This window comes from Anarhichas minor, unplaced genomic scaffold (assembly GCF_050575085.1).
Source record: "Anarhichas minor isolate MPS153535 unplaced genomic scaffold, ASM5057508v1 ptg000018l, whole genome shotgun sequence".
NCBI lineage: Eukaryota > Metazoa > Chordata > Actinopteri > Perciformes > Anarhichadidae > Anarhichas > Anarhichas minor.
In genome coordinates, this window is record NW_027466464.1 from 8333883 (window position 1) to 8355265 (window position 21383).

General features: G+C 44.1%; 1 protein-coding gene across 2 annotated transcripts in view; it reads right to left on the reverse strand.

The window, feature by feature from the left end:
- Positions 1–21383, reverse strand: part of tns1a (tensin 1a) — a 90918-nt gene that overhangs the window by 23603 nt on the left and 45932 nt on the right. For both annotated transcript variants that reach the window (XM_076094359.1, XM_076094357.1), the window contains 8 exons: positions 9663–9701; positions 8283–8324; positions 3921–3970; positions 3389–3560; positions 3170–3220; positions 2710–2832; positions 2063–2127; positions 1488–1571 (listed from right to left, as the gene is read on the reverse strand). In XM_076094359.1, coding sequence (XP_075950474.1) covers positions 1488–1571; positions 2063–2127; positions 2710–2832; positions 3170–3220; positions 3389–3560; positions 3921–3970; positions 8283–8324; positions 9663–9701 — 626 coding nt within the window. The remainder of the gene's footprint in view (positions 1–1487; positions 1572–2062; positions 2128–2709; positions 2833–3169; positions 3221–3388; positions 3561–3920; positions 3971–8282; positions 8325–9662; positions 9702–21383) is intronic.

The window sequence follows — 21383 nt, forward strand, 5'->3', positions numbered from 1 at the left end:
TCCGTTGAGTGTGTGGTCTGGTTGTTAATGATGATAACAATGATGGCACCCAACGTGAACTTGACCGTGGGGTTGCCACATGCAGACGCTCCCCCCCTTTGCTCCGCTGTCAGTGTCCAGATGGTTTCGCCTCTCTGAAATTCAATTAGACTGAGCGGGGAGGCGGCAGGGGCTTGTAGTGTCATATGAGACTTAATCATGTTCTGTGTTTTACCAATGAATTATCCTATATTAAAGCCTTTCAAACTACGTACACACATAGTAATATGAATTGACTACAGCCAAGATTAAAAACAAGTTAATGAAGAAGAGAGCCCATAAAACAATTCAGCCCATTTCCAGCGTGCACAGTGACAGCCATTCCTCTCAGCAAGTTTGTTTGCTGTTGCATTCTAACATTTCACAACCAACACGTTAATCATTTAATGATCCTAAAATGCTCCATGTAACACTTTTAATCCAAACTTTTACAAGCTTCTGTAGCAGCAGCAGCTCATCTCCTAATCTTGATGTTAATGTCACACATTCCAGACCGTAATACTTGCAGACTCCAGGGGCAGAGATAATTATATCCAAAGCAGGAAATAGCAGCGTGGCAGAGGGCAAGCCTATAGACCTGTTAGAGAATGGCTGGCTGCCTGAATCACAAGCTGAAATGAAGTGGTGTTAAGTCCCCTGCTGTTTCCTGTGTTTCCTCATTTATTCCCTGCAACCTTTGTCCTGCTCATCTTTTCCAAGACGGGCTCAGATGAGGATTCCTCTCTTCGCAGGTGAAGAAGAGAGACGCTGAGGGGTCAAGCCTTAAAGCAGTTAATTGTCTATTAATGTAGATGGGGCAGGTAATATGGTAGAAGCAGATCTATGAGTAAAAGGAGGATGTCTCAGAAGATACTACCCCTAGAGGGGGCTGCATTCAAAATAAGACATTTCTTAAATACTTTTAAACCACTCTTGATTGGTTCTGTTCTGGAATTTGCTCTCTATTCATGAGCAGCCCATTATCTCAAAACACTCGATGTTAAAAGTGGAGAAGAAATGGAGGAAAATATGCTCCGATGTGCTTAGAAGACAGGAATGAACTGCCACAGAGCCCCGCAGCCTCCCCCGAGACACCAGAGGAATCCCTCAGACAGACAAGATAGACGGCTTCTCTCCGTGCCACGACGTTTACTCACAATTATCCCAATTAAAACTAAACTGGAGATAATGTGAAGGAGAAAAAAAAGGAAAGAATTTCCTCTGAAATGTTTGTTAAACAACAACTGGATCAGTCAGTTTGTCTTGTTATGTTGAAGCAGTGTGCATTCGAATGTATGAAGAGCAAAACTCTCTGGGGGTTTCCTCTCTTCACCCTCTAAGAATGTGAGCGTATTCGTCGAATGTAACATAAGCTGCAAACATTCGGAAACAGCAGGCAAGCTGCTGCGGCAAAGGTCAGACTCATAAAGCTTCATGTCAGGCAAACAGGAAGTGAGGTAATAACTGACCGTATCTGTGATGGCTGGCCCACAGGAAGTGCTTTGTCCTCGTAGAAGCGCCGCATAGCAAACCTGTCCAACGCCTGGTCAGCACTGCATCACACACAGTTAAACAGACATTGTGATTATTTGTCATACTCGAGAGCATTTTGCAGTATCAAAGCTGCACATTTTTCCCAAGTTTGAGATTTAGAGAAATCCCCTGGCCTTCATCATTTACAAAGCAGCTTTAAATCCTCCTGGCTCCCTCCCACCGATCAACATCTGGTCGCATTAAAGAACGATGACATGTTGGGAGTGATTCTTCTCGCAGAGCCAGAATAATAAGCGTGAGTGCTTTGCAATAATAATAACATCGGCGTTTGATTTTCAAGGCTGCTCAAGTCCCAGACCTCGAGGGCTAACTGTGATTGACTGGTGCTCCTGTCCTTACAAAACCTCTCGAAGGAGGAGATTCAAAGGAAATCACGATTCTTAATCATCAGCGGCCTTAATCCTTCACCTCTGCCGATCAATCTCTTCGCTTAAACTACAGCCAAACAATTAAATGTAGTAGTAGGATTATGTCGACAGATGTTTGATACCTTGCGGATATGTTGCTGTAGTGCATGTACGCAGCCACCACCACCCCTGTTCGACCTCGGTTCCCCTGTGACACAGAAACAGAGACCACAAGACACGTGAACATCTTGTATCACACTGAGTGTTTAAATAAGACACAAAGGAATGTATAACTACAAGAATTGAAAAAAATACAAGAACGTGTGTTGATTTTAGAAGGTCAGCAGCCACATGTGCATATCTCATTGAAGACATTTTTTTCACATTTAACGTATATAGTTCAATGCCAACAAATAGTCCAGCACATATGCTCGGTAAAACTCTTTGGTTTTTGTTTGATTAAACAAATGAAGTAAAACGTGATAATCGGTTAGCTTAACTGGTGCTGGTTGGCAGATTTATTATCTTTGGACGGAGCCACGTTTGCTGCTTCCCACTGTTTATAGGCTTTATGCTAAGCTATGCTAATCATCTTCATATTGAATGGACAAATATGAGAGGGGTATCATCTGAATCAATAGGAAAACGAATAAGTGTATCTGTAATGTTGAACTATACCTTACAGAATATTAATTTCAACTGGGCATGAGGAGGAGGGTGTGTCCTTGACGTTAAACACGTGCTGTTCTTTCACATTCTGAACATGGTGTACCGTTCCTCCCTGCTTTACCTTGTTGTGCAGCACCACTACGTTGCGTGGGTCTCCATTGAGCCACGTGTCGATGGCCTTGCACATGCTGCAGATCTTGTCGAGCGCCGGTGCATGGTGGTCTGGCCAGCCAAACTCCACAACCTGAGGGTAGGGACCAAAAGAAGGGGTTCTTTCAGGCCTGGTTCTGGACTGGCTTTGAATGGGATGTTGATCACCAATGAATAGTAAAAATGTGATATTCTTTAGGACTGTAAGCTATTACGTGCACTGTTTCGTGTGGTCAGTTATAGTAATGTATGTAAACTTGCCACCAAACATGGTCACAAGTTAACCCTGCAGTACTTAAAACAAATAGCGCAAAATCCTCTGGCCTCGGGTTCTTTTTGGTTTAATTCCTCTCTAAACAGGAAGTCACAGATTAACATGTGTTTTTATGTGTCTGGATTCAAACAACAAAGATGATCCAGCTGCTTTGTACCTTAGGGTTTACATTTGATAAGTCACTGCTCCACTCGCTCAGGTTGAGAATCTGAAATCAGAAAGAGAGCATATCTAAACATATCAAAGTGATACAAATAATGTTGTTTGTCCCTCAAAGAAATCACAGAAACACAGTCGGATCATTGAAATATAAGAACAAATCATTTGATAAGATAAAAACAGAGGGATATGAGTCACTTTAGGGGGCGTTTCTCACCAGATAGTGCTCGCCATGTTTGGACCGCAGCATCGTTGCCACCTCCTTGAGGTTGGTGGTGTAGCTGCGTTCCTCGGCACCGGCGGGGAAACAGACAGAGATGATCCTCTCTGTGATGTAGACCAGGTCGACCTCATAGCTCTCCTCCATGGCCGGAACCACACTCTGACTCCTGGAGAGGCAGAGGGAGCTAGAGGTATTTATCTGAGGATTTCACCTTTTCATCGTTTTTAAGCACATGCTGCTGTGAGACGATTTCTCTCAGAGTCCACTTGATCAAATGTAAACTCCCGCAGATCACGCTTATAGTTCATGGAAAGGAAAAGATTCACAATCCGTCACTGATTGTTGACGTGATCTCTGTTGATAAATGCTATCTATCTTTTGGTTCAACTGGTGATGCTGGAGGAAAAATGAACTTTATTTCTTAATTTATTCCATATACCTTCATCATTCCTACTACTAAGTAAGTGTGTACATCTGCACATTCGCATTTAGTACAACACAATAGTATAACAATGCGGTGTCTTACCGCGACTGCTTTCGCAATATCTCCACACTCTTGCAGGACCTCGTAGATCCCTGGAGAGCACACACACACACACACACACACACACACACACACACACACACACACACACACACACACACACACACACACACACACACACACACACAATGCACATATAAGCAGAGGGAGGGGGAGAGAAAAATGATTCATAAGCATACTCTGTCTTAACAACGGGGGATGTTATTGAATTAAAATCTGACATAACCTACAAGGGAAAAGTGAGGTCACAGAGGTTAAACTGAAACTGTTTAGGAGGAAAACAAAGAAAAGAAGAGGAGGAACAAAGAGATGGTTAGGGGGAGAAAAAGGAGAATAGAGGCAGCAGAGGAAGAGGAAGAAGAAGGATGAGGCAAACAAAAACAAAGTTCTCAAAAAAAGTAAAGAGAAGAGTCCAGCAGAGAGAGAAAGGGAAGGAGGAGAAGAAGAAATTGTTCGGGATGAACCGAAGAAAAAAGTTTAAAAAAGAGAGGATGAAGGGTAAAAATACAAAGTAGTATTACGTAGTATTGGAATTAAAGATAAAAAGGAAGAGGAAAAAGAAGGAAGAGAAGCAGGAAAAGGACGAATAGATGAAGAAGAGAAGGAGAAATTGAAGAAGTAGAGGAGAAATGATAGATGGAAAAGACAAAGAAAGTGAAGGACGAGGATGTTGGGAAAGAAGAGGTAACAGAATTAGACTAAGAAAGAGAAGAAGTACAGTAAGAACGGAAGGAGGAGGGTGAGGAGGAGGAGAAGAAGAAGACACAAATCACAACACATCAGTGTGTTCCAGGAGAAAACCACCCTGACTCAGGTCTTGTCAGGATTTCAGCACACACTTTAATTATCCAGTCGTGTATTTAGTGAGGAAAGACTGGAAGCTGTTCTACTGTGACGGGTGCTGCAGAGGGAAAATGTTACTAAATATGCTGTACTGTCGAGGAATCGCTGCATAATAGATGCTAGAGTTGGCTCTTCCTCTCACTGTTTGTCAGCCCAGAGGAGAACTTGTCTGTATGAGTCGGCTGCCATCAAGAAGATGAAGCCATCCAAGAAGATAGAATGACGGCAGAATTTATCTTCGTCCTCCACTTCTTTCCCTCGTCAGAGAGAGTGAGCGTTCGGCTTCACTGGTCAAGTGGTTTAAACAGAGATATTGGCAGGAGAAGGGTCTGTAATCAGGGCGCAAGGTTAAACACACAGCCCCAAAGCTCTCTCTCTCTCACAGATGAAGCTAATCCCACCCACAAGAGCCGAAATGGGAGGCATAATTCTCTGTGATTTGACAGGAACCAGATGCTAGGCGGACCGCGGACGCTGGTGTTTGCAAAATGAAACAGCCTGTTCGCGTGGGGCTTCGGGGGTGTCACGCCGGTACGTTTCACATCACAGGAACAATCTGTTGTCTTGTAGCAACATGGGCGCATGAACGCCTTGTAAAAGTTAATGCAGCATGTAAGGTGGGGTGAACTGTCTGTCCATTTAAAGGCACTTTCTTTACACAGTGAAAGGCTGGTTCTCCTCGTCAAAAAGAATCACGTGAAACAACCAAAGCCAACAATAAATGTAGACACTGTTCCTGTGCAGCCAAAGCATGATACTGCATATCTTATTCCTTAGAAAACACATCAATGAGTGACGTGTTCCTTCATTAACATGAACCTATACCTCGTGCCACATCTCACTTTACATTAAATGTGAATTCATCCGCTGCTGAAAATAGTCCCAAACAAATTCCCTATTCTGCTGTTTGAGTATTGAGAAATAGATTCGGTCCATTTATGAAATATGTTGACAGTAAGGAAAATATATAATAACACCAACCACATTCATTAGAGAAAACGATAATAATTTGTTGCATATTTTAGCATGGATTTCATTAAATATGATCGAAAGCTCCAGAAAAGCTACAAATGGACTTTGTAAAAGCATTTTGTCAACTAACAAATTTCACACATTTTAAGGTGCACACTTCCTGTGTGGGAGCGGCCTACCTTGCTGAACAGGTACCCAGTGCTCCACCTCCAGGATGAACGCAGGTGGTCGAAACGCCTTCGAATGCAGCGGCCCAGAGGCATGGCTATAGATAGACTGGAACCACTTCTCTAAGTTTTACTATTAAGATCATGAAATCAAAACAAAGACGCTCCGGATCCTCATGATGGAAGAAGATGCTGGACTTTATCAGCGATTATGTAATGTATATATATTGATGCATCTTCTCTCTGTTCTTTCCTCTCGACTGTCTTCTCCCTACTTTCTCCTGCTTCCTCTCTCCCTCACGCCCACTTTGTGTCCTCTGGATCTACTCCTCCCTCGGTCTCATTATCTCTCATTATGTCTGACTCCCCTCCGCTTCTCTCGTCTTGACTCCCTTTTTTCCCAGGCCGTGTGTTTGTGCATGTATGAATGTACAGTATGTTTGTGCTTCTCTGCTGCACATGTGTTTGATCTTAATTGCTTAAGCAGTAACATGACGAGTCATTACAACGGAGACATTTCTTTCCTTTGTATTCTTTGTGCACAGTGAAAATGTACAGCAGTGTTTTTGATTCACAGCGTCTCAGTCTCTGTCTCTGTCCTCTCCTGAGCCACAAACTGATTTTAAAAAAGTTCCCATAGTTAGCAGCCACAACATATGGATGATAAATCAGGATCACGAGCCTCAGCTGAGGATGCAACTCATTTTTATATGAAATGTCTGAGTATTTACTCCCAAACACCACTTAGTCATTGTCAAATTGTTTGTGACAACTTTCTATACTTACAGTAAAAATGAGTAGCCTCTGTCTTGGTATTTTTAGTGCTGGCACAGACTCATAATTACATCCACGTTTCCCATAAACCGTGTTGTTGAGAGGATGTCGCTACTTTGTTTCCATTATTTCTCTGTTTGTGCGTTTTACCAAAGAGGATGAACACAATCTCACACCTCTTATTGCACAAAGAACACAGCATGAGTTTCCTGCTGATGGTAGATAATTACACAATTTAGAAAATATTGTCTTTTGAGTGTAAAACATTGACTCCCTGTAAGCTGGAAACTTGGCCCAGAAAGGTTTGCAGCTTGTTTTGTGTGCTGTCTGGAATCACAGCCGCTTATGGCAACCTGCAGTGAAAGAAGCTGCACAGAAACCTCTCCATCCTTCAGTCCATGCTTGTCAGACTCCGAGTCTGCGGACCTTCTCTCTTCCTCTGTGTGAAGTCCCAGACTGTGAATTAATCTCCATGCAGACCGATCTGTTTATAATCTCACTCTGAATCATCGCTGCAACTTCTGCTGCCGCTCGAAATATTCAGGCGACGTCCGACGCAAACACCGACTCATTATCGTGACTCACAGAGGAGAGAAATAACAGGCATGCGGGACATCAGTGCTGCTTTTATCTTTTGGATAAATGTTGCTTCTGGTTTCATGAAAAGGAAAACAAAGACATGAGCCTCTTATGATCTAAAAACATTTTAAACACGCTAACAGATGTTTGCCTCTGTGACCGCTGGTTTGAGTGACCTGTTTTCTCTCTGCATCAGTTTCCTCTCTTCATTTTCTGGAATCTCGCCCTCTTGGAAACAAACACCCTTCATGATTTAGCAATGTCAAGCTAAACATGCATGCCTAGTCTCAGGCCAGGCCTTGGCAGCCATTTCTGGCACAGATGAGACACAATTTGCAGTAAACTGGCAGCAACAGATGTCACGGCAGCTTTTCCCGTTTTGTAAGGTATGTACCAAATATTTCTTTATACTGGCACGGAACACAGCGAGGGTTAAATCATTTACCTCAGGCCACCTGGTTGTATCAAGTCAGGGGTATAATCATGGACTTTTTTGTCTCTTAGATAGGTAACTTTGCCACTTAAGAATTTGAATTACAATCGTTGTGTTTAAATTATTTCAAAAAAATGTTTGTTCAACTTTAAAACATTTTTTACCATTAACAGATTCCAATTCATGGTGACTTTAATTTCGAGACGGGTCCCTTTACTGTAATTTAAAGTCAGGAGAGCCCTCCTGAAATAAAAAGGAGTCGAACCTGCAGAGCAGCAACAGGAGCTCTGATTGGCTAGCTGCTATGTATTGCATGCTGCTGCCACCTTCTGCAGTGAGCAGGAACAGGTGGTCGCATTTGCAAGTTGGAATGAATTTAAAATATATTAATTGAATATACTTCAACACAGAATCAGTCTATAATTATTCCAGTGCCACACTCCAGACTCAAGAAAGATCACCAGTGCATATAAGGATTGTTATTCCAGCACTTTGCTGCATAACAATAGCAGCCTTTATGAATGAGGAGCTTTGTCTACTTGGCATTAACACTAATAAGGAAGAGGTGTTACTCACCGGTGTATCTACATGCTTTAGTGCCAGCTGAGGAGTGGGAGGCTGGAGAGAGAAGCGAGACAGAGTCAGTGGGTTAGTCATTGTTTCTCTCACGCCGAGGAAGAAACAACATGGCGAGAGAAAGGATGAGAGAGAGACATACAATCCTCAATTATAAAAAATTGAAACAGAATCAAATCTCAGAACAGAGATATCCAAGTAGCAGAATATCTCAAAAGAAAACATCCAAAATAAAAAAGTGACCACAAATTTGAAATCGAAAATTGTGGAGCACAAGAGAGGAAGGTGTTTGTACACACCGCCACCAGGGCCGTGAAATACAAATACATGTTTTATGTACATGTCCCAAATATGAAGAAATAATAATTAAAACATTTGGAAAAGCTGCAACAGGATGGATCTGCCTGTAAAGTAATCTGGTCCATAAGTGGCAGGGAGAGGCAGAGATGCAGAATCAGAGACAGTATGTGAGAAGTGGAAAGAAAATATGTACACACACACACACACACACTCACACACAAAGAGCTTGACAGTGATCCATGTGTTAAGGAAAATCTCTTAACTGGGTTAGGTACAGCGTCTCAGGCTGATGTGAGCTCTATAAACAAAACTGGGAACTGTTTAACAAGCTGCTGCAGTCATTTAAAACGGCCGGCGTCCAGAGTAAATAAGTGAAAAGTAGTTACTGCTGCTCGGAATGTTCCTAATTTGGTCATTTTGGTGGTTAATCTTGAAAATATAAAACAGGACCGACTGTGCCACTTTTTATTCGACTTTATTGACTAGAAATCAGGAGAACGATCAAATTGCTTTCCCCGCTGGTTTTCTAATCATGACCCACCATTTGCTGAGCGTGCGTTCTTTATGGAAGTAAATTAAATCTCCCATTCAAAGCTCATTAAAGGGAAAATGACTCGAGCCTCAGTGCTTCAGTGCGTAAATCACATTTTGTCTTATAAAGGAGCAACCCCTAGAGGAAAGGAGAGTAATCACTTTGACTGCAGCTCAGTCCTCTCCTACTCTGTGTTGCATCTAAATAGCTTCCTGAAACTTCTCAGGACCGTTTTCTTGGTTGCTGTGTCATGTATACTATACATTGATTGTATACTTATACTTTAATGCATGTCATTTCTAGTCCATGTTACTCTCTACTGTCTTCATACAAAGGCAAATAAATGTCCCCTCTACAGCGGACAACAGGACACGGAGGGTGTCTTGACCTCACAGTCTGTGTGTGCTTCTGACACAAATCCAGGAGGGATCATTGCATCGTGACGGGGATTTCAGAGGTCAATAAGATCTTTAAAAGATGGTCTCATTGGTACACACACACACACACACACACACACACACACACACACACACACACACTACACTCACCAGATCATAGTTGGTAGTTAGTTGACATGATGTGGTGACCTGTAAATGGAGAAACAGAGAAATCGTGAGTGAAGAAAAGCATTAAAGTCTGCTGAAAAAACCTGTAAATGTTAAGTAGATCACATTAAACAAAGACAAGATGAATAATTCAACAAAAGCACCATAAAGGACATACACTAGTGGCATCTTATGAAGTACTTTAGGACTGTGTTGTGTATATTCTTTTGTAGAAACAGGGAGGGAGAGACATCGCGGAGAGTTTCACCCTGAATGCCGGAGTATTCCCTAAATCGCCCTCAACAGCACAGAAATAACCCCTGCTTCATAAAACAGACTGTTTCTCTGTGTGGGAAACATGTCAGGGCCATTCCAGGCAAAATCACAGTTTGGCACTGAGTTCACATTGAGAGAGAATGCTTCCTGTAAAAGTCAGAAAACAACACACGGGTTGACGCACTACACTGGGACTTTATAACTCTTTTTGCATGATGTTATTTTTAGTTCTGTGTGAGAGAATCCAGACACAACGCAACACACAGTGCCTCGTCAGCCATGTCTAAAGCCATCTCACTTGTATTCAATAACAACTCAGGTCAAACATCATGCGAGAAATTCAATTTACAGTCACACAGTGTGGGCACCCGGATCCTCCCCTGCTCTGTGACTCCACGTGAACACATATGCCGGGATCGGACTACACAATATTTATGCCTTCCCAGATGGTCACTGTGTCAGATTAGGGGATTATAGAGTCATAAATTCTTCCTGCGACTTGACAGTGAAACATGACGGATTACATGTTGGACGCCGGCCAATCATAGAAGATTTGTGTGACGTCCGTAGGCGATAAAGGTGCCACAAACAGTTTCCTCGTACACCGACAATATTTTATAAATAGCAGCGTTGAACCACGACTGGGCTGCCAGTGGTTCTTTACTGCAGTCGGCCTGCAGATGTAATAACATTACTGCTGCTAATTACTGCTAAAATGCCATGCAGCAGTGTTGTAGGCAAGACCACCTAAACCGAGACCAAGTCAAGACCAAGACCAGACCGGTCTTCTCTTTGTCCGAGACCAAGACAATACCTCATAAAAATGTGGTCGCTTCCGAGACGGAGACCCCTCAAATCACGAATACTACAACACAATTGCTGGTGATAAAATAATGTTTTATAGCCTGGGCCCCCCCTCAATCTCTCTCCCTGCTGAAAACTATTTGACCACCCCTGTCTGTTTTGGCAATGCAGTCTCGTGCTGAAAAAGAAACGGAAAGCTTCAGCTCCTTTTGTCTTGTGAAACAGCATCCTGGCTCCGCTCGGTGCTGTGCAACCACTCAGTAAAACAACAGTAGGTTTCCCAACAAAAACAACTGGGTGGCACACCAGTGCTCCGAAATGCAGAGTGCCCAGTACCTGTCGCCAGATCTCCCAGCAACAGCATGACTTGTCCCCTAATTATACTATCGCCTCAAAATTAGAGCGGTATTGATTTCCTGATGTTGTAATGCTACATGTAGCGTCTTTAAATAGCAGGCCATTTTGGTACTCAACGCTTATAGTATCCATGACAGGCAAGTGTGGCTCCTAATAGTCTGCATAACCCTGTGCACCGCACATCACTGATTACGATGGGTAAACAGGCCCTCTCTGGCAAGCTGAGTGACGTCCATCTGATTGTGTTTACTTCAGTGTGCACAGATAAACACGCATGAGGGAGCACACGGACACATACGTGTGCTTGATGCGAGTTGACGGATGTTTACGAGCGGTGAGATGAGAGCGCGCTATCTGGAGACAACAGACGCAAGGCAGGAAGGAAGCCGCCGTAATTAGTTTGCTCTGGGAAAACAAAAGACTCATTGACTTTGTAATGCTATCATCAAGCGTATCAGAACACAGTAGTGGGATAACATCTCGGCGGAGCAGATTCCACCCAGCGCATGGTGTTATCAGTCCGCCACTCAGTGCTGATACGGTTATGTGCTCCTCTAAAAATATGAAGAAGCTGACCAAGCGTGTACGGAGGTATGTCAACAAGGTACAAAATGTTTCTGCTGATTTCTATGTTGCATTGCTGGCCCTTTAATAGGTTACCATACTGACTGGTTCTGCTTCTGATATGCACACTGCAATATGATTTGCACCCTTAAATAACACATGAAGTGACATTTTTTATGTCGTAAAATCTGACTTTATAAGCTAACATTTGCAAGCCTTGTGTGGCCAACATCAGTTGGACCTTGTCCTTGTGTGTGCATGTGTGAGAGTAGCCATTCCTTTTGAGAAACAACTTGGAGGGCATCATTTTGAATACCCGGGTTAATTAAGTGAATGAGTTACAACTGTTGCTGCTGCAGGTGCTACAGGGAAGTGGCTAAAAGCCGAAATACGGAGGAGAACATGCATCCAATGACAAGGATGCATGCATTAACAGGATTGTTTGAAAAAAGATATGTTGCAAAGAAAATACAAATGTACACCTAGCTAAAATACAATAGCCCTGCAATAGCTCCCATATTCATGGGTGTATTTGTTGAAAGTTGATTCAGCTGTATGGTCGATACCCAACGAATCGGCAGCAGCTCCTCACAGCCCAACAGAAGAGGAAGTTGCTAGTCCCAGAAGCGAGTCGGCTCATGCCGGCTCTTTACAGAGCCGACACTACCTGGGGGCCGGGGCTAACATTCATATTTCAGTGTTGGCGGTCCCACTGGCCCCGGGGCCTCGTAGCAGGAGCATCTGCCTTTATTCACAGCTGACATTAGTTGCTGTTCTGTGCGCTGTACTGTAGCGTACGCCTGCACATGTCCCGGTGATTACTCCCTCCAGTATTGATCTAAAGGTCAGAAGGGTAGAGTGATGACTTAGACTTCCGTTTGCGGCTCTAGAAACCGGACTACTGGTCGGCTCCCAGCCTTATGAATGCTGAATTATTTCTTACAGAGCACATCTGTGCACCTAAAATGGTTTTCAAGGAATCAGACTTGGCTTGGAAATATTGTTATCATATCACTTTCTTTAGTGAGGCAGTCATGAGAGAAGACGGCCAGAGCAGCAGACAGAGAGAAAATACAGACTAACACCGTGTCAACTTAAAATCCTCACCGCATCACCATGCAACCAAGCGAGAGAACAGCAGCTACCCTGACTTCATCCATATATGGCGGCTGCAGCTAGAAGCCAGACTAACACAGGCTTCACGTGGGCTTTACCAGCTCAGACGGATAAAAGTGAAGGAATCTCCAAGAGGCCCTGCCACACGCTTCAGCACCTCAACTCCATCCGTCTGCAAATGTTTGTGCAACTGCATATGCATCTGTAAAATAATCCAGTTCAGTTGAATAGGGATAAAAAAAGACCTCTTTGTCTGGTAGTTATCCGTTTTTATCCGTGCATTGTTTCTTCAGCATAACGGACGATTTGAAATGATTGACCTTTTCTTTGGCCACTGAGTGAGTTTCACCAATCACTTCCCAGCAAAGTGACCAGCAGACCGCAAAGAAAACTCTCTGGCATGGAGAGAAACAGAGTCAAAGTGTTTTTTAGGCCTTTAGAAGAGGGAGTTTATGATGATAATCTCATCGAGTCACGAGGGGCGTCTGGGAAGCCGCTGAACTAGAACAAGGAGTCAAGCGAGCCACCGGGAGGGCCCCTCCGCAACTTCAACCCAGCCGAGAGGCCTCATTAGGGGGCAAACAGAGGTGAGCTGAGGCGGGACGTTGTTGAATTACCCGCAGCAAAGGTCAAATGTCTCAGGTGAGTCTCGACAGCTTCACAGAGGTTCCCTCCTCTGTCTTGATCCCCCCCCTCACAATGAGAGCGTGGATCAGCGACAGCGAGAGCTTTAATGACTTCAGCAAAAGTGCTGCTCAAGTACTCAAGTGGGTTTATATGGAAATGGAGAGTGCAGAATATCAAAGCAGGACTCTGGAGCCCGGTCCACCGAGCTGAATCGTCGTATAATGAGTAAACGTGCTGCAGTTCAAGCAGGATAGTGATGAACAGTTTTCCCTCCACGCTCACACACTTGAAACAGGCTGGAACAAGCATCCTCAGAGAACCGAGGAGGAGCAAGACTGGCTTGCTCAGCAACCTTTGCATTCTTTGTTTGCACTTTGTCAAACAATAAGGGCAATAAGCTTCCATCGTCAGTGCTTTTATTGTTTTAGTTTTGTGCTTTTTGACAGGTAAATGTATGTGATATATTGCGTGGCATACCCATCAAGCTTCTTATTTTTCCAAAGTTTAAAGATTTGTTAGAAGTTGAGTTTTTTTGTCCACTATTTTGTTCCCTTTTGATGCTCTCTGCCGTATTTTCCAGAGATTTATGCCCTCTTACCCCTCTGACTTAGCAATAATCAATCTGGTCTTGAGTTGATCTACTTCAGCCTAACTGATGGGAGAAGGCATGTCTCCCACTGTGCATAAATCATCTCATTGGCTCCAATAAATAAGCCTGCCATTGGTCCAACCACACTCAGAATTCCTCAAGCACTCCTCCTGCCCACACAAGAGCCACTGCCGCGCTGATGGCAGTTTGCCTGAGAAAGTAAATTCTTCACTTTCCAAACGGGGGCCAAATAAGGACTGAAGCTCAAACGGCCCCTTTGGAGGGATTTGTACATCGGCTGGGTTTCTGTTTAACTTGGAAGGCTAATAAATCCGCCGAGCTGCTGTGATGGTGAAGAGCCTGTTCCTTTTCCCGCTTTGACATTTTGACATAATGTCAAGTGTGTAACACGCCATGTTCGACTGGGTGGCTGTGTGTCGCTGGCAAGAGCGCGCTGGCAAGAGCGCGCTGGCAGCGGCGAGTGATGTCGTCAGTGGCTGAATAATGATGCAGAATTCAAACAGACGGTTAAATCCAATCGTCTCAAAAAGAAGAATGATGCTTGGGGATATTTTACCACTAAAATGCTATCTTTCCTTTATAAGAGAGTCAATAATTCAATATCCTGTGAACCAGAGAATCCACTAAACATGTAATTTAGTCACGGGTCTAAGCTATTTGGTGGATATTTAAATTTGGAACCAAACATCAGGAAACATGCTTTTCAGTCTGGGCTGCTCCATGAAGGTCCATTTGCACCCAAACAGGATGGAAAAGGGCTGTTGTATAGACATGAAAGCCAGCTGTTTTCCATCAACAACCGGTAGCGCAACACTAACAAGGTCTTCCCACAGCATGAAATCCATCTGATGGTCGTTCAAATGACGAGGCCGTGGCTGGACAAATGAAATTAAAAGATCCTCCCCACCCTTCTCATGAAGAATCCACCGTCTAAACGTTGTGGATGAACACAAGAAGGGGATATATTTTTTATATGAGAAGAAAATCACTACCACATGGTTAACGCAGCATAAATAAGCTTAAAAATCGACCGACAAGCACGAGCATTTGCTTCTACCCTAAATGGTTCAGACAAAATACACCACAACACACAGGAGGTTATTTACAATGAGATGCATCACAGTGGATTGCCTTCTTATTTCAACTGTTTTGACTGCCAGTGAGCTCAGATGTGTGTCCAACAAAGGCACTGCCAATATTTCACCTCCAAACCGACATGCCGATGTCGGGTTTGAGGCCCAAAGGAGCTTCATCAAGTACACGCGGAAGAGGCCAAAGACCACTGGGGAAGCAACTGTTTGGTCATGGTCAGGCCACAGTGAGCGGTGAGCGGGCTCTGGCTTGGCTGCTTCGCCCCCTTGTATGGTTACAACCAAATCACTGCGAGCTACAGACGTCAAAATAGCCCATTAAACAGGGAAATTATGAATATCAGATGTGCAATTGTGGCTCACTTCAAATATGAATCGCCTCGGAGTTCTATGTAAGAGGCGCATGAGCGCGTATCATAATTGTTAGTTCATTTTAAATCGTGGGAGAGGTCTAACACTTTAAAAAAAACGAAACTCACGTGAGTGGGTTTCCACTCGCGGGAAAAAAACGTGCAAACGTGTAACACTTCAAAGGCCGGGCTTCTGTGAGAAGCTGGAAACAAGCATGTTTTCATCATTAGTGGACGGAGCCGATGTTGGACGGTGCTGATGGTCTGTTCCGGACAGCGTTCGCCCATCAGTTCCTGGTTAATTAGTGCTGGCTACAGGATGCTTTCTCTCATTCCACCACTAATAGCACAGTGAAGCGAGAATAAAGAAACACCGCCAAGCCAAAATAAAGGGTCAACACACAGAAAATCACCATAAAATACAGGCTAACTAGAACACAAGATGCTCAAAAGGATTTGTGAATGCTCTTTTGCTGCAATTACTTCTCAATTTATGCGGACTTTTCTTACGTAAGTGTGGATCTGAAAACAATCACCTGCTATTGAAATTTCCTGTCACTCGAGACTTGCTTTTTATTTTTCCTTGCCAGCCTGTCACTTATTGACAGGAATAAGTTAGTGGGTAGGCTGAGCCTCTGCTAACTCAGCCTGGGCCTCTTGTGTGGTTGCATGTTAAATGGCATCCTCCCCGGTCACTACTGCTTTTATAACACATACTTTGGAGCTGACGCAGCTGGAGGTTCACAGGGTTTTTTTCACAGTTTACCAGCCACACGTTCTGTTTGTGTGCTTTTCTCTCGTGAAGCCTACCGTAGAATATCTCAAAATTCAATCTGAAAAACAAACATGATGCGTGACATGGCAAAACAAACATATCTGCACAAACGTGTGAGTGGAATTTATATTTGGCAATCAAAGTTATCTCCTTTGAACCTTTCAAGATGATTTTTTTTCTGCGATTCATGGTATGTTTTTCTCAGCATTTCTGCTGAGGCTGCCAAGGCTTCACTCCTTGATGTGTCAAAAGATGAACCGCCCTGAGGGAAGCTCGGCATGTTATTAAGGGATGGGAGAGACAGATGGAAGAGACAACTAGTTCAAGAGGGATAGATCTACAGGGAAAGCAGCCATTCTATAAGCATCACTCTAAGAGAACATCTTCATGTTATGAGACACCAGGGAGACATGAGTTAGGGCTTTTTCTGCAGTTTAAGAGGGTTTCTGGGCAAGGTGGAGAAAGTGGCAAAAGGCTGTTTTTCCTCGTGACTTACGACCGATTTGAAAAGTGTAATGACGAGGCGAGAGCATTAGGGTTCAAGGTTCTGTAACGCCTTCAAATGGAATTCAAAAAGACAGAAGAAAAACGTGTCGCAGTCAAAAACAAGTGTTGAGTTTTGGCACCGTAATAAAAATGCATTCCTTCCTGTCGTTTTGACTCTTTAGTGGGAGACGGGACACACAAGCCTCGCGACCTCTTGACTGTTCATGTTTACTGCCAACCTTGTGTTAGCTCAAGTTCAAAGGTGAGTGGCTGCCATCTTCAGTCTGCATCCTCTCTCAAAGGTGTCAGAAAGAAAGAGTGTGAGATAAAGCGAAGGGGAGGCGAAGACGGTGCAAAGGAAAAAGACATTTCCTGCAAACGTTCTACGTGACCAACTGCTCTACTTTATCTCTCGTAGTTCCACAGCAGATGGGGGTTACGCTGGGAGGGGAAACACGTGTTTGCCTGCTGTGTTGACCAGTTGCTCCGGGTCTCTCTGCGAACTCTGCCGCCGCAAATCACTTCTCGTCGGGTCAGGAAAGGCTGACGAGCCTCAAACAGCAACTGGAATGAACTCTGACTGTCCCGTTCCCATGGGAGCAACTTCCCCATGAGTGTGTGGCAAAACCAGCCCGCACCCAAAACATGCAGAGTAAAGCATTTTAAAAGGACGTCAGAAATCCCTCATTGTTATAGCGACAAACTCATGCACCAACAGCTTAAAACTCTCAGAATTCAGCTTTCTGAAGACCCATTTTAAGCCATGAAAAAATGCAAAGAACTACAAATTCAGAAAACATATCCAACATGCCAACCATGCAAACTACAAATGGAATATACTGCAAAAAAAAAAAAAAAATCCATGCGTCTGAAAGTGTACTCTGCCAGCTGTCTTACCTGCCACTTTTTCTCACGCTCTCTCCCCCTCTGCCTTGTTTCTACCTCTGCATTCTCCCTGCCTTCAGACCCCCCCTCTGGGAGAGAAAGAGGGCAAGAGAGGGAGTACCAAATACAGACACTTTCCTCCTCCTCCTCCTCCTCCTCCTCCTCCTTCTTCGCCTCTCTCGCTCAAAACAGCAGTAATCCCAAACGCGTGCCAGAGAGCTACTGATCTCGATTCTGTGTATGCATGTGGATGTCTGTGCAGCCTGTGGACTGGACCAGGATACACTCTTTGTACTGCTGGCTTTGGTTCCTCCCGTCAACTGCCAAGAAATTTCGAAACACGCTATATAAGGCCAAGAAAGTGGCTTGGGGCTCCTTATGATTCCGGTACCCAAAACGAGAGAGCAGAAGCTGTCCGGGGGCCGACAGTAACTGTATCGCTCTGTATCCCTCCCTCTGCTCAGCCACTCTCTCTCTCTCTCTCTCCTCCCTCCTTTGCCTCATAGCCGTCTCGGTTGACACATGCTTGACAGAGAGAGAGTGAGAGGGAGACAACTTTTCTCTTCTTCTCTCTCAATTCAAACGTCTCTGACTGAGCACAAGAATGTCCTTCCAGTCTTATCTTATCTTAAAATGATTCTGAGCACACTGCTTTACATAGAAAGTGCTTATAAATAAGAATAATACAAGAGCAGTGCAGGTTCAAACAGAATCCTCTCAGGCTGCTTTTTCCCCCCAAAGCATTTATCGTCAAATTAGATCTGAAATGGTACTTTTGCCTTCTATCTATGCAGACACACATCCATGCACGTTTACCTCGACAGACAGACAAACCCCAAAATCCCTCTTTTCTAAAATACTTGGGAGGAAAATATTTGCCAGCGCCCCGTCGGGTTTTAAGCACCCGGGGTGAACTTATCTCTTGACCTCCAGACGAGGACTGAGGTAAATTGGTCCATCACTCATCTGCTAGCACCCGGTTATTAGGCCGCCCGTACAGTTTTGTCTGCCAGCTCTATCTCCCGACTACCGCGGTGCATCTATACCGCTGAAGGGCATCGCTATGGAGAAGTGCTGTGGCGGCTCTTTGATGTGACGTGTTTGCGCCGGGGAAACAGACTTGCCTCTGTGAAGGGCTGCTGAGGAATGAGGAGGCTTGTGTGTGTGTGTGTCTCATCATTTTCTCTCTCCCTCTCTTGTTCTACCTTTTTCACTTTCATGCTTGGACAGTTACTCTCTTTTCCATGCCAACATTCTTGAAACTCTCCTCATCCCTGTCTCTATGCACGTCTTACTGTGTTTTTGGTCTTGCTTCACGCACTTTCTACCTTTGGAACATGAAGCAAAAAAGCTGGTAAAACACCACTGATAGCAAAAGTGACTTCTTCAGCCATTTGGGGACATCATCTTATTTGTGCTAATATCCCATTTTTGTCTTTCTACCAATCATTCAAAAGCTCTAATGTCCACACAAACACATGCCGAGTCACATAAACAGTCCAGAGTTTTACAGCAGGTGGTAAAATGTTCTTCTGGAATATTAAACAGCTTCTGGGTTGCACACAGGTTAGGATGTGGATTCAAATGTTAGGATGTTGATTAAAAAGCTAGACCTCGAAACACTTGACCTCAAAATTCTGCACCGGAGGAGATCCAGCTTAGCTGAAGTCAGGCTTAGTCCAGTTTGGAATGTGCACGAGTTGACTCGGAGACAAACAAATGAGCTTCAAAGTTACCTTTAAACAGTAAACGTCAGCTGTTACAGGTGCAGACCCTGAGAGTTTCATGGAGCTTCCTTCCTTCCTTCTTCTAAAATGCTTCGCTTTACTTTCTTGCACATCGGTGCAGGTGTTATGTAAGCTGCCAGTGACCTCAGCTTGACAGAAGAGGATTTTGGGCTACTAGTGATGAAACGGGGCCGCCTGAGTCTCCTCGTGGCAATAATATCCCCTGGATTTTCTTTTGCATGACAAAAGAACCATTGAATCTGCTAAAAATAGAAATGCAGCATGTGACTGGGTCTCCAAATCTGCTGCAAAACCTTAATAGCTTCAAACCAAGGATGCACTTTCTTAGCTCCAGGTTTGGAGAAAACCTGTTGATTCAAGAACAGTTATTTCTTAAACTATCAAATGTAAAATACCCGACTGGGTTGACACACAAACATCACTATGAAGCATGATGTAAATAATTATGTCAAGTATGAATGCATCAACAGGAATACGCTCCTTTGGATTTGAATGCGTCTCGTACTCTCTTTGTTATTTTATTCTTGGACTGCCACCGTGACTCACTTCCTTGTCCCACTATTTCACCCCTGGTGCTGCTCTCAGATCTGTGAACATCGACAGGAAGTGGAAAAGCCTGATTATGAGAGCACTTTGTTCGGCTCCAGCTGAGAGCAGCGATAAGTAAACAAGCCGTGAGATTTCTTAAATGTACTTGCTGAATCAAAACTTGTTGAAAGTACAGATAGAAATGGTTGCTAAACCGTGAGAAGAACCTGGGTTAAGTGTCCGCAAATCCCTGCCTGGTCCAGGCTTTTCCCATTCACCTTTATTAGAACTTGGAAGTTCATCTTATTTTTAAATCTGCACCCACTTTTGGCACATTTGCTCGTAGTTTGGGAGTTCTGTGCAGCCAGGAAATCATGTCATCTACTCTCCCTACAGTTTGCTTGTTTGCGTTGCACAACCCAATTCTTTTTCTGAGCACATTTTCAATGCTTTATTCTCAAAACTTGAGTCTTCAAGGTTATACGAAACAGAAATATCTGAACTGCAACGTCAAATTTCATCATATCTTGCGGTATAGCAGTGCTCCAAAGTTTTCTAAACAAATTTGTCTTGTGGCTCGGGGGGGAAAAGAAACAAACATGTAAACTGCATTTTATAAAATGCAGCCGGGGAAAGACAAAACATTGTTGTTTGCGTGAGGATTATTCTAACTTTCTTGCGCTCTCACTCGTCTTTGTCCAACCCGTTCCCATCATTCCTCCCCGGCCCAGCCTTCCCCTGCCAAACCTCGCCTGTGTCTTCCAACCCGCCAGCCCGTCGAACAGCGCAAACCGCTGCAGCGGCATTCCAGGAGGCTCCTCCAGGACATGACAGGGATAAATCATAAGGAATAACGAGTGCTTGTTTCCGTGGAGGGTGAGGGAGAACCGAGAGCTTACAGACTGTGTCCAGTCAACACGTGTACTTGCACACACGCATGTACAAGGATCTGTTTGCATATTTTCGTTGCAACGGGGCCAAAATGGAAACCCTGAATCCAGACAGTGGAGTGAATGAGTTTACTCATAAAACAGTAGGAAACATTCATGAAATGTGGGCAGGTTACCACAGTGATGACAGAACTGTACGCTCACATACATAATGTCCACAGCAACCGGTTTCCGCCTTTAGAAATCGATTTAAATAATACATCTAAGTTATTGCACCAACGTTTCTCCATCCTGATTTAAAGATTCATGTCTAACAGAGAGCATCTGTCTCCAAGCACAACTTGGGTGTCCAGCCAGGTTTCGGGCAGTATCCGATGCAGCCACATCACCCCTGTCCAGACAAGCCTCCACCTCAACATGGACAACCATAACAACTACACTAAGGTCACCAAGTCTGCACCGCGGGACGAGAACGCATCCGCCGCCGAGCTGCGACCTCCTCGGGGCTCCAATAACAGACGTCCACGCAGAGATGGTTGCGGTTGGACGGAAAGGAAAACAGAATGCGACGGGTAGCCAGAGACGATTAGCCGTTCTTCATCAAGGCACATTGGTGG